The sequence below is a fragment of the Macaca fascicularis genome, chromosome 12 (assembly GCF_037993035.2).
Source record: "Macaca fascicularis isolate 582-1 chromosome 12, T2T-MFA8v1.1".
Lineage (NCBI taxonomy): Eukaryota > Metazoa > Chordata > Mammalia > Primates > Cercopithecidae > Macaca > Macaca fascicularis.
The window spans coordinates 20829446-20843149 of NC_088386.1; the positions used below are offsets into that span (position 1 = coordinate 20829446).

Here is a 13704-nt window from a genome sequence, read left to right on the forward strand (position 1 = left end):
TAAAAAACCGAGACTTAGGGACTTTCATGCCTTGTTCATTCCCCCACCTTCCCCTCAGGGACAACAACTGATGGAGACATGTGTGGCTCTGGAAGGGAACCGATCACTGAAGCTGCCGGAAGATTCTGAGAGGAAGAAAATGGGGAAGGGATGTTATCAGACAAAAAGGAAGGGACAGGGAACGGCTTGGCTGAGCTGGAGTGAGGTGGAATGAAAGAGCCAGAGAGCATTGTCTATTCTGGACGGTCAAGTTGCCTAGACCCACTGATTCAGATGTGGACCAAAAGGTAGTATCATGAGTGATTTTCTTCTTCTTTGGGCTTCTTCTGTGTTTTCAAACTTATTTATTATTATTTTTTAAACTTTTATTGCAGGAGTTAAGCTCAGGGGTACAAGTGCAGGTTTGTTCCATAGGTAAATGTATATCATGGGGTTTGTTGTACAGATTATTTCATCACCCAGGTATTTAGCCTAGTACCCATTAGTTATTTTCCTGATCCTCTCCCTCCTCCACTCCCTCCACCCTCCGATAGGCCCCAGTGTGTTTTGTTCAAACTTCTACAATGAGCGCTTCTGAAATTGAAGGGAAGCCCATATGATCATGTTATCTTTGTAAACACATTAAGGACTGAAGCCCGATACCTTCTGTCCTGGGTTGCCAGTCCTGTCTACCACCACTGGGATGATCTTCTTCACTAACCGGTGTGGAATGACTGCAGTCACCATCTTGGTCGAACTCCTGCAATATCATAAAATTCAAAACTCAGTAATTAGTTATTCAATGTACCAATTTGTTGGCAGAATGAATGTTGATTTTTCTAGGCTAAAGATTCACACCGTGGATTTCTTTTAAATTGGATAAAGTATTTAGGAATAAAATAATAAGAAAGTATCTGCTCTTGGAGCACTAGGCTCAGACAGTCATGGATGTGATTAATTGCATAATCAAAAATGAAGAGCAAAGCTCAAATCACATTGACACATAGAAATTCAGTGTTTTATACTTTATCGTCTCAGTGCCCAGGCTGCTAAGCTGCCCCAGATTCCATCCGGGTGGGTAAGTGGAAAGAATCCTTTGGCCACAGTCACAGTGAACAACCCCAAAGGAACGTGATCTTTTCCATAATGCCTCCCTGGGGCATCATTTACAAATAGCAAGAATGGAAATCCCTGCTCCTTGTGGAAGCTACAGATATAACCCTAGACTGAAAGGAGGCAGCAAAGCTGATTAAAGTCTTCCCTATGATGGCGTTCTGATCTAAATCATGGTGCACAACACCTCTTAAACTTCCTTTTCACTCTCCGGAAAATAATCATTATAGTTGAAAACCAACTTGATTTACAGAAAGTACTCCAAACATTTTAAAGAAGAAATGTTTTCTTAGAATTCATTGTTTTTGATAGTTTCCTTCATTACAAGTTATAGCTGCTGATTTTGTGCCTTTAAATTTCTAGAACCATGATAGACCCAAGTAGTAGTTAAAACATCCCATCACAACCCAAATGTTACAACTAGCTGTCTGGTTTCTATGATCTAGGTGGCCTACCTATTTAAGGGGACTGTTGGACAAGAAGTCTTTGCCCTAAGTGCACAAGCCTGTCATCTGAAATGTCAGAGAAGTGGCGAGTCACAAGAATTCTCTGAGAGCTCATTTATTAATTCCCAAGAGAGCTAGGAAATTTCTTGCTTTTCTCTCCTTGTTCATTTTAATTGTTGTAGCAAATAATAAAAGTTGGCCAGGCACGGTGGCTCACTCCTGTAATCCCAGCACTTTGGGAGGCTGAGGCAGGTGGATCGCTTGAGCTCAGGAGTTCGAGACCAGCCTGGGCAACATGGCGAAACCCTGTCTCTACTGAAAATACAAAAATTAGCTGGACGTGATGGCACACACCTGTTGTCCCAGCTACTTGGCAGGCTGAGGCAGGAGGATGGCTTGAACCCAGGAGGTCGAGGTCATGGTGAGCTAGGGTCATGCCACTGCACTCCAGCCTGGGTGACAGAGTGAGACCCTGTCAAAAGAAAGAAAAGAAAAGAAAAGAGAGAGAGAGAGAAAAAAAAGAAAAGTAAAAGAAAAGATAAAGGAAGTAAAAGTAAAACCCGGCCAGGTGTGGTGGGTCACACCTGTAATCCTGGCACTTTGGGAGGCCCAGATGGGTGGCTTGCTTGAGACCAGCCTGGACAACATGGTGAAGCCCCATCTCTACAAAAAATACAAAAATTAGCCAGGCATGGTGGCACGTGCCCGTAGTCCCAACTACTCGGGAGGCTGAGGTGCGAGGATCATTTGAGCCATAGGAGGTTGAGGCTGCAGTGAGCCATGATTGCACCACTGCACTCCAGCCTGGGCAACCGAGTGAGACCCTGTCTCAAAAAAAAAAAAAAAAAATCCAGAGATAAAACCCTCCATTTATACAGTCATTAAAAATATTTTAGGTATTCAATCATAACAACTTAGTTGTCATACCTTACTTGTATTCAGTAGTTTATACTTAAACATTGTTTTTTAATGTTTAATTTTTATGGGTACATAGGTATATATATTTATGGGGTACAGGAGATATTTTGATGTAGGCATGCAATGCATAATAATGACATCAGGGTAAATGGGGTATCACACATCAAGCATTTATCCTTTGTGTTACAAATGATTCAATTATACTCTTTTAGTTATTTTTAAATGTACAATTAAATTATTACTGACTATAGTCACCCTGTTGTGCTATCAAATACTAGGTCTTATTCTTTCTTTTCCTTTTCTTTTTCTTTTTGTTCTCTCATTGGGTTGATTATTCATTCTTTCTAGCTATTTTTTTTTTTTGTACCTATTAACCATCCCCCTTCCTGCCTACTCCCCACTACACCCTTATTAATACTTTCTAAAGCATTTTCTATCTCCTGGCAAAAGTCAGGTGCCCTATCTCAGACTATCCTGGTTTTCAGTGGCAGATGGGTTCACTCGGCTCCTAGGCTGTTGTCAATTTCACTGCTTATTCTTCTCTGTATTTCAAAAATTCTACCATCATCTGGCAAATTCCTCCTCCTTCCTATCAAATCGCAAAGGGGGATCTATTCTTCCTAGAACATATGAAAATACAAAAAAGTATTTTTTAAAGCAAGATTTTAAAAAATCACCTATAACCTGACAACCAAAGAGCAAACACTGTTAACATAGAAATCATATTTTCTTCGTGTTTCTCCTAAGTATTTAAAAATATACTTGCATCATATAATTTTTGTATCTGACTTTTTCACTTAAGCATACATTCATAAGCAATTTACTAAGTAAATGTCATTTTAATGGAATTTAAGATTTCTTTCCTTCAACAAATATCAGAGGGTCATAATAGTACTTTTTTTTTTTTTTTGAGATGGAGTCTTGCTCTGTTGCCCAGGCTGGAGTGCAGTGGTGTGACCTCAGCTCACTGTAACCTCCACCTCCCGGGTTCAAGTGATTCTCCTGCCTCAGCCTCTTGAGTAGCTGGGACTACAGGCACCTGCCACCACGCCCGGCTAATTTTTGTATTTTTAGTAGAGACGAGGTTTCATCATGCTGGCCAGGCTGGTCTCAAACTCCTGACCTTGTGATCTGCCTGCCTCAGCCTCCTAAAGTGCTGGGATTACAGGTGTGAGCCACTGCGCTCGGCCAATAGTACTTCTTTAATAAGCCCCATTAGTCTTACAATGTAAGTCCCATGATGCCTAGTAGGTCGTTTTAAATTCTTCATTTTTACACATAGTGTTATTAAATATTTGCAACTAACACACCAATTTTGCATTATTTCTTTAGAGTAGATCCGTAGATATGGAATTATTGATCCAAAGACTATGAAAAAGTTGGCTTTTTGTACATATATTGCCTTAAAAGTTTATCCCTATTTAAAATCCACCAGCAGTGTATGAATGTGCTACATCACATCTTCTCCCTTATCGTCATTGCTTTTCATTTAATGAATTAATTATTGTTTTCCCTTCTTTTCACAGGTGTTTATATGATGATGATTATTATTTTGAGGCAATGTCTCACTCTGTCACCCAGGCTGGAATTCAATGGCACTATCATGGCTCACTGCAGCCTCGAACTCCTGGGCTCAGGTGATCCTCCCACCTCAGCCTCCTGAGTAGCTGGAACTACAAGTATGTACCACCATGCCCTGCCCCTTTTCATTTTAATTTTTATTTTTTGAGACAGAGTCTCTGTTGCCCAGGCTGGAGTGCTGTGGTGCAATCTCGGCTCACTGCAAACTCCACCTTCCGGGTTCAAGTGATTCTCTTGCCTTAGCCTCCCAAGTAGCTGGGGTTACAGGTGCCTGCCACCATGCCTGGCTTTTTTTTTTTTTTTTTTTTTTTTTTGTATTTTTAGTAGAGATGGGTTTCACTCTGTTGACCAGGCTGGTCTTGATCTCCTGATCTCAGGTGATCCACCTCCCTCTGCCTCCCAAAGTGCTGGGATTACAGTCACCTGCCACCACGTTTGGCCGACTTTTCATTTTATTATATTTAATGTAATATATGGAATTGATCTTCTTCTTATTGTTTGAATGTGAATACTTTGATTAATAGAAAAGTTGGAGATAGTTTTAGATGTTTATGGGTCATTTGAATTTTTCTTTTTTAGTATTATATATAGTTTTTGTGTAGATCCTTAGTTTAGAACACTCTAAGAGACCTCAAAACACATTTCTACAAAGAGACCTCAAAACATATTTCTACCATTTCATCTAATTACAGTGATTCAATGAAATTTTTATGCTAAGCTTTGGGAAAACAGCAGCCTTCATTTGGAAGTGTTAAACATACAACTGGTTCTCACATCAAGTTTCCATGTTGATTACAGAGCTGTGGTCAATCTCAACTATTCAGTTCATTTGTCAGTTGGTCCTGTGGGAAAAGTTGGAAGCCGGCAGTGTGGTCGTACCCACCTACAAAATGCATAATGATGACTAGCATTTACATATATAGTGACAGACACTGTTCTATATGCCTTACACATATTAACCCATTTATGCCGGAGGTTGCACATTTTCTTGTGTGAAAAATCAGACAACGGTGATGACCTTGAGCAGTGGGATATAAATAACCCCCACAAACTCAGCATTCCAGTAATGGAACACTAGGCATAAATGGGTTAACTAATTTAATCCTCACAACTCTAAAGTTAGGATCTGTTATCTTCATTTTATACCTGAGGCCCAGAAAAGTTAAGTAGCTTACACGAGGTCACACAGCTAGCCAGTGGCAAAGCCAGAATTCACACCCAGACTCTGAAATCTGGGTCCGGAGCTTGTAACCACTCTGTGATCTTGTTAGCATGAAAAGTTTGAAACAATGAATTTCAACAAGAACCAGAAAAAAAAAAAATTAATGAGCAAAATAAAGGGGAAGGATACTCAAACCTAATTGATAAGTTTTGCATAGAAAAAATAATAATAAAAGATGTGTGATATCTATAAGTACCTGACAAAAAATTATGCCCTGGAATAAACTGAAAAACCATCAGTATCACAATCAAAAAGGATGTAGGGAATGAGATCTACTTTGAAGGTGATCATGGAAGTGAAGACTCAAACAGAAACAGCTCAGAATTTTCTAACTTATTTTATAATGCTAAACAGGAATGACTTTAAGATGTGCTTGGGTGCCACAAGGAGGAGAATTGAAATAGTGTCACCTACGAGGGAGTAAAAGAGACAAAACACCAGAATAGCAAATCCCAAGCATAGATGGATTTCATAAACCATTGACAACACCACGGGAGCTGATAGATGGATGAGAAATAGAGCATCGCATTCTAGCCTTCAGACAACAGCGTACCAAACATACAGATGGTAAAGGCATGATAGAAATCAGCCGTAATTAGATTTTTTTATTTTTATATTTTAGAGACATGGGATCTCGCTCTGTCGCCAAGGCTGGAATGCAGTGGCACAATTTTAGTTCACTGCAGCCTCGAACTCCTGGGTTCAAGTGATTCTCCCACCACAGCCTCCAGGAAGTAACTGGAACTACAGGTACATGCCACCATAACCAGCTAATTCTTTAACTTTTTGTAGAGACAAAGTCTTATTATGTTGCCCAGGAGTGTCTCGAATGCCTGGACTCAAGGGATCATCCCACTTCAGCCTCACATGTACTGAGATTACAGGCATGAGCCACCACGTCCAGCCTACGATAAAATTTTGAAAGAAGATTCTCCTCAGATGAAAAAAGATGACTGAGCGAGTCTATAACGAGCCTCTCTGGAGCTGTCCTGCAGGCAAGGCCGCTGCTTATATTTGTAAACTATAAAAACCTATTTCAGACAACCAAAAAGAAAACCAAGCTTTCATTTAAAGAAAACAGTGAAAGGGATTTAAACCCCAGTTAAACCACTAGGGAAGAAAAGGCAAATACAGTACTGAAAAAAAGTCCATTTCTCGCTCAAAAAGGAGTTTAAACTTTATTTCAGCTACAATAAGAAAAAACACCTAGTGAAAGTTTTTTTAAAAAGATTTAAAGTTGCCTTAAAAAATGTACTGATTGGGCACGGTGGCTCACACCTGTAATGCCAGCACTTTAGGAGACAGCAGTGGGAGAATCTCTTCAGACCAGAAGTTTGATGTTGCTTGTTTGTTTTTTAGAAACAGACTCTCGCTCTGTCATCCTGGCTGGAGTGCAGTGGTGTGATCATACTTCACTGTAACTTTGAAGTCCTGGGCTTGAGTGATCCTCTTGCCTCAGCCTCCCAAGTAGTTGGGGCTACAGGTGCATGCCACCACACCTGGCTGAGGCCAGGAGTTTGAGACCAGCCTGGGCAACATAATGAGACCCTGTCTCTACGAAAAAATTTTTAAACATTTATTTCAATGTATTAATATGAAGTGATATAGTTAGTCCTTTTAAAAAGAAAGTTGCTTAAATAGACCATAAAAAATAAAAGTATGTTTTTGTTTATCAATATCTTTTGCATGACATCTCAAAGATTTGTCTCTAGGTATTTTATTTTTTATTGATTACTACATTTTATTGATTACTACATAATGTTAGTAACCAAATATAATGCAATCTTCAATATTGTGACAAAACCTAGCAAATTTCTCAGTCTCAGCACTGCTGACATTCAAGACGAGGTAATTCTTGGCTGTGGGGGCTGTCCTGTGCCTGGTAGGACGTTTAGGAGCATCCCTGGCTTGTACTCACTAGATGCCAGCTGCATTCTCCCCCAGTGATGATACCGAAATGTCTGCAAACATTGTCAAATGACCCCCTAGGGTGGGAAGGGTGGGGGCTGGGAATCACTCCCTTGCTGGGAACCAGGGTACTAAATTCTACTTCGGTAGGAAGCAGACTAAACTACTTATAAAAGTTAAAAATGCAGAAAGTTAAAATATTCAAATAGGATTTAAAAAGGAACGTTTCTATGGTAGCTCATCCCACCCCATGTCCCAGAGAGGTCTTGATTTAACCATTTCTTTATTTTTAATTTTCACTTAATTTTTATCAAAATTAAACTGCACATTAAAAAAAATCAAATAAGGCCGGGCGCGGTGGCTCAAGCCTGTAATCCCAGCACTTTGGGAGGCCGAGACGGGCGGATCACGAGGTCAGGAGATCGAGACCATCCTGGCTAACACGGTGAAACCCCTTCTCTACTAAAAATACAAAAAAATAAGCCGGGCGAGGTGGTGGGCGCCTGTAGTCCCAGCTGCTCGGGAGGCTGAGGCAGGAGAATTGCACGAACCCGGGAGGCGGAGCTTGCAGTGAGCTGAGATCTGGCCACTGCACTCCAGCCTGGGCGACAGAGTGAGACTCCGTCTCAAAAAAAAAAAAAAAAAATCAAATAATGGTAAAAGACTTATACCAAGAAAAACAGTCACCCTTTTCCTCAGAGGCAACCACTTCCAAACTTTCAGCTGTTTCTTTTGGTATTTTCTTCCGTATTTCTGCATAGTTATCATGCTGTCTCTTGACTCATCAAAGTGAGGCATCCTCTATTGACTTATTATGCCCTGCCTTCATCCTCCCAATACATTTACCTTCTTTGTTGTTAAATCAATAGTCAATGGCTAATTATGATTATGAGGCTATTGTACTATGTAGTAGTACAATTGTACTGTAGTATGATTATGCTTTCTTTCTTGTATAACTATATTTTTTTCCTGAACAAACCCCCAAACCCTTGTTTGTTTGTTTAAATAGACCTTACTTTTAGGGCAGTTTTAAGTTCACAGAGAAACTAAAAGGAAGGTATAGGCCGAGTGCGGTGGCTCCCGCCTGTAACCCTAACACTTTGGGAGGCAGAGGTGGGTGGATCACCTAAGGTCAAGGGTTTGAGACCAGCCTGTCCAACATGGTGAAACCCTGTCTCTACTAAAAATACAAAGATTAGCCAGATGTGGTGGAGCATGCCTGTAATCCCAGCTACTCGGGGGGCTGAGGCAGGAGAATCACTTGAATCCAGGAGGTGAAGGTTGCAATGAGCCAAGATTGTGCTCCAGCCGGGGTGACAGAGTGAGACTCCATCTCAAAAAAAAAAAAAGAGGAAGGTATACAGATTTCCCATATACTCCCTGCTCCCACACATGCACAGCCTCACCCAGAGTGGTACATTTGTTACAGTTGTCCATAGTTAACATTAAGATTCACTCCTGGTGTTGTACATTCTATGGATTTGAACAAATGTATAATGACCTGTATCCACCATTAGAATCATACAGAGTAGTTTCAGTGCCCTAAAAATCTTCTTTACTCTGCCTATTCATCCTTCCTTCCCCTCATTCCTTATTTTTTTTAAATTTCTAGTTGGTTTATTTTATTTACTCTCTTACGTCTTTTTATTAAATGCCTACATCTTCCCAACCTACAATGGTCTCTCCACTTGATGAAATTTATCAGACAATATATCTGTTCTGTTTCCCTCCTCTGTCCTGCTCCCTGCCCCCATCCCAATCCCCCAATCATCTGAGCTCTTTGTTTTCTAGACTTGCTACATAGCTGAAGTCCTGGTCCTGCCTTCTTCATTATACCAATGATTCCCTCCTCTCTCTTGATCCCCTGAGTCATAGATCCTATTTTTTCCTCTTTCTTTATTTACTTTCTCAATTTAATAGAGCACTTAGTAGCTCCCTTAAAAGGTGTATCAGAAGTAAGATGTTTGAGATTTCTGTGTCTGAAAAAATGTCTTTATTCAACTCTAATGCTTAACTGAGAGTTTGTTTGGGCATAGAATCCTAGTTTGAAAACCATCTTCAGCTGGGCCAGTGGTTCACACCTGTAATCCCAACACTTTGGGAAGCCGAGGTGGGCAGATCACTTCAGGGCAGGAGTTCGAGATCAACCTGGACAACATGGTGAAACCCCATCTCTACAAAAAAACGCAAAAATTATCTGAGCACAGTGGAGCACGCCTGTAGTCCCAGCTACTTAGGAGGCTGAGGTGGGAGGATTGCTGGAGCCTGGGAGGCAGAGGTTGCAGTAAGCTGTGATCGTGCCACTGGCCACTGCATCCCAGCCTAGGTGACAGGGAGAGACCCTGTCCCCAAAAAAGAATAAAAGAAAAGAAAAAAAAAAAGCTATGTTGTCCAGGCTGGTCTCAAACTCCTGGGCTCAAGTGATCCTCCCATCTCAGCCTCCTGAGTAGCTGGGACCACAGGTACAGGTGTCCACAGCTATGCCTGGCTGAAAAACATATTCTTTTTTGTGTGTGTCAGATATTTGAAGACATTCCCTACTCCACCCCTTTTCCATTACTTTTGATTTTAGTATAGCATACATTCAGAAAAGTTCACTTACCATATGTGTATAGATTAATGTTAATAAACCAAACACATTTATGTATCCAGGACCCAGATCAAATAAAAGAACACTACCAATATCCCCAAAGAACACTCTCATGCAAGTGCTATTTTGAATTCTAACACCATAGATTTGTTATTCCTCCTTTTGTTTTTATATAAATAGACCCATATAGGATTTAATTTATGTCGGGCTTCTTTTGCTCAACAATGTATTTGTGAGATTCATCTGTATTGTTGCATGTAATTTTAGATCATTCATTCTCATTCTCATTTATGTGTAGTTTTACACTATGTGAATATATCAAAATTTATGTATCCTTTTTATTCTTGATAGGCACTTAATTAGTTTCCATTTGGGGGCTATTATAATAATGCTGCTATGATCATTATAAGATGTAGCTTATGGTAAACATATGATGCATTTCTGTTAGGTATGTACTTAGGAGCAGAACTGCTGGATTATGGAGTATGCATATATTTCTCTTTAACAGACACTAAAAGACAGCTTTCTAAATTATTCTAACATTTCATTCTCCCAGCAGGAGTGCATGAGAGTTCTGGTTGCTCTATATCCTTGTCAACTCTTGATATTTCCCAACTTCTAAAATTGTAATCATTCTGTGGATGTGCAGTGTTATCACATTGTAGTTTAAAATTACATTTATCCAATGACTGAAAGCTCAGCATCTTTTAATATATTTTATTGCCCATTTAGACATCTGTTTTTGCTAAGTGTCTGATCAAGTTTTTGCCCACTTTCTATTAGCTATCTGTTCCTAATTTGTGGGAGTTCTAAAATTTTTTCTGAATTCAGGTCCTTTGTCAGATACATACATTGTAAGTATCTTTTCTCACTTTATGAGTTGCTTATTATTATCTTCATGATGTCTTTAGATAAAAAGAAATGCTTCGGCTGGGCGCGGTGGCTCAAGCCTGTAATCCCAGTACTTTGGGAGGCCGAGGTGGGTGGATCACGAAGTCAGGAGATCGAGACCATCCTGGCTAACATGGTGAAACCCCGTCTCTACTAAAAATACAAAAAAACTAGCCGGGCATGGTGGCGGGCGCCTGTAGTCCCAGCTACTCGGAGGCTGAGGCAGGAGAATGGCGTAAACCCGGGAGGCGGAGCTTGCAGTGAGCCGAGATCGCGCCACTGCACTCCAGCCTGGGTGACACAGCGAGACTCCGTCTCAAAAAAAAAAAAAAAAAGAAATGCTTCATTTAATATAGTCCATTTAATTAACTTTTCTTTTATGGCAAGCATTTTGTATGTGTTTTGTTGTAAAAATTGTTGCCAGCTCCAAGGTCACAAAGATTTTATCTTACATTTTCTTTCAAAAGCGTTAGTGTGGTCAGGCACAATGGCTCACATCTATAATGCCAGCACTTTGGGAGGATGAGGCAGGGACATTGTTTGAAGCCAGTAGTTCAAGAACAGCCTGGGCAACAAAACAAGACCCCATCTCTACCAATAACAAATTTTTAAAAATTAGCCAGGAATGGTGGCATGTGTCTGTAGTCCCAGCTACTCAGGAGGCTGAAGCAGGAGTTTTGCTTGGGCCCAGGAATACTAGACTGCAGTGAGCTGTTATGTTTCACATTTTAAATTCCAATGAATGTGGAATTGATTTTGTGTATGGTGTGAGGTAGGGGTCAACATACGTATTGTTTTCTGTATGGCTATCTATGCAACCCAGAACCATGTATTGAAAATTCTTTCCCCTATTTCACTGCAGCGTGAACTTTGTCATATATCAGGTAATGAATTTATCTATATTTCTATCAATATCACACTGCCTTAATTGATTTAGCTTTATAATAGGACTTGATATCTGGTAGCCTAAATCTTCCAACTTTGTTCTTCTTCAATATTGCCCTCACTGTTCTTGGCCTTTTGCCTTTCTATATCAATTTAGAATCAGCTTGTTAATTTACACACACACACACACACCTGATAGGTTTTGAATGGGACTGTGTTGAATCTGCAAACTAATTTGGCAGAATTGACATCTTTATAAAATTAAATTTTCCAATCCACTAACATGTTACATCATTCTATTTATTTAAGTCTTCTTTTTTTTTTTTTTTTTTTTTTTTTTGAGACAGAGTCTCGCTCTGCCGCCCAGGCTAGAGTGCAGTGGCATGATCTTGGCTCACTGCAAGCTCCGCCTCCCGGGTTCACACCATTCTCCTGCCTCAGCCTCCCGAGTAGCTGGGACTACAGGCGCCTGCCACCTCGCCCGGCTAGTTTTTTTTTTGTATTTTTTAGTAGAGACGGGGTTTCACCGTGTCAGCCAGGATGGTCTCGATCTCCTGACCTCGTGATCCGCCCATCTCGGCCTCCCAAAGTGCTGGGATTACAGGCTTGAGCCACCGCGCCCGGCCATATTTAAGTCTTCTTAAAATGTTCAGCAATACTTTATTACTTCCAGTGTAGAGGTCTTTTATTGCTCCATATATTTGTAGTTCCATATATTTGTAGCCGACAATGGTATTTTTAAGACATCTGGTGCCATTCTAGTTTCCTATCCTTTATATTATCTCTCTTTCTCTGAAAACTTTCAAGATCCTCTTGTAGCCTCAGTGCTTTAAAAGTTCACAATACTTTAGGGTAATTTACTTAGTCACTGTCCTGCAGTGATGGGTGCTTTAAACTTGAAAACTCATATCATTTGGTTCTGATAACATTTTTTTTCTTTTTTTTTTCTTTATTTTTATCTCCTCCCTTTAAAACTATTTCTTCCCCTTCATTTCTCTGTGCTCCTGATTTCATCTGCATTCCTTGTTGTTTTGATGCTACTTTTCATATCAGAGGCTTTCTTCAAATACCTGGTGACCCTTGGCTATCTTGACTCTTCCTATTAAGAAAGAGACACTAAAAATATGACTAGAAGTTCTCTCTGTATGTTGCTATTTACCTGTTGGTGGGCTTCGCTGGGTTGATCTGATAGTGAAATGCTTTTGTTTCAGGGAACTTAAAAGTGTCAGTATTAGTAGGTCTATTTTCTGGGGTTATTAAATCTCCAGAAGAGAATCTTCCCGTCTTTTGGCTTAGTAGTATAAATGGGCTGCTGGCCATATGGGAGCTAGGTGGGGAAGGAAGATGGAAGCAATATCTCTGTCAATGTTCAGACTTAAGCCTCCAGGTTGAGACCGGATTCCCATCTTTCACCTTGTATGTTGTTACTAAGTCCAGAATTCCTCCAGCTCAAATAAACTTCCACCAAATCTTCCTGCCTTCTGTGAGGGTGGGGAAGGAGTAAGTGGTGTAGTTACATAGAGTGGAAGTAGAATGTTGGGGATCTCTCTGCTCCTTATATACATTTTCAACCAAACCCTCTTTTTTTTCAACCTCATGCTAACTCCCAACTTCTGCAGTACCTGGTGCCTCTAATTCCTGGGCTTTTCCACGGTTCTTTGCAGTACATCATCTTGATTCTCATTAATATCCTTTCCCTGGACAATTAAGTTTTACCATTCTCCATGCTGCAAAATCATTTCTCACTTCTCTATCCACATTCTGACATCTTATATTGTGATTTGGGTTTAGCAATGTATCCTACCATGTTTCACCAAATCAAAGATGTCCCTGATTAAAAGCTACACTGTTGTTTTATGTACCACTAAAAATGACAAAACAGTACCAATTTGACAGTGACAGTTGTAAGATGTCTGACTTCAAAGAGGTTAAAACACAAAAATACACATCTTAGAATTGATAGTAGTTTAGGCTGGGCACGGTGGCTCATGCCTGTAATCCCAGAACTTTGGGAGGCCGAGGTGGGCAGATCACCTGAGATCGGGAGTTCAAGAACAGCCCAACCAACATAGAGAAACCCCATCTCTACTAAAAATACAAAATTAGCCAGGTGTGGTGGCCCATGCCTATAATCCCAGCTACTCAGGAGGCTGAATTAGGAGAATCGCTTG

General features: G+C 40.3%; 1 protein-coding gene across 2 annotated transcripts in view; it reads right to left on the reverse strand.

The window, feature by feature from the left end:
• MAP3K19 (mitogen-activated protein kinase kinase kinase 19) overlaps window positions 1–13704 on the reverse strand; it is a 62923-nt gene that overhangs the window by 39321 nt on the left and 9898 nt on the right. For both annotated transcript variants that reach the window (XM_015432017.4, XM_015432016.4), the window contains exon 4: window positions 643–739. In XM_015432017.4, coding sequence (XP_015287503.3) covers window positions 643–739 — 97 coding nt within the window. The remainder of the gene's footprint in view (window positions 1–642; window positions 740–13704) is intronic.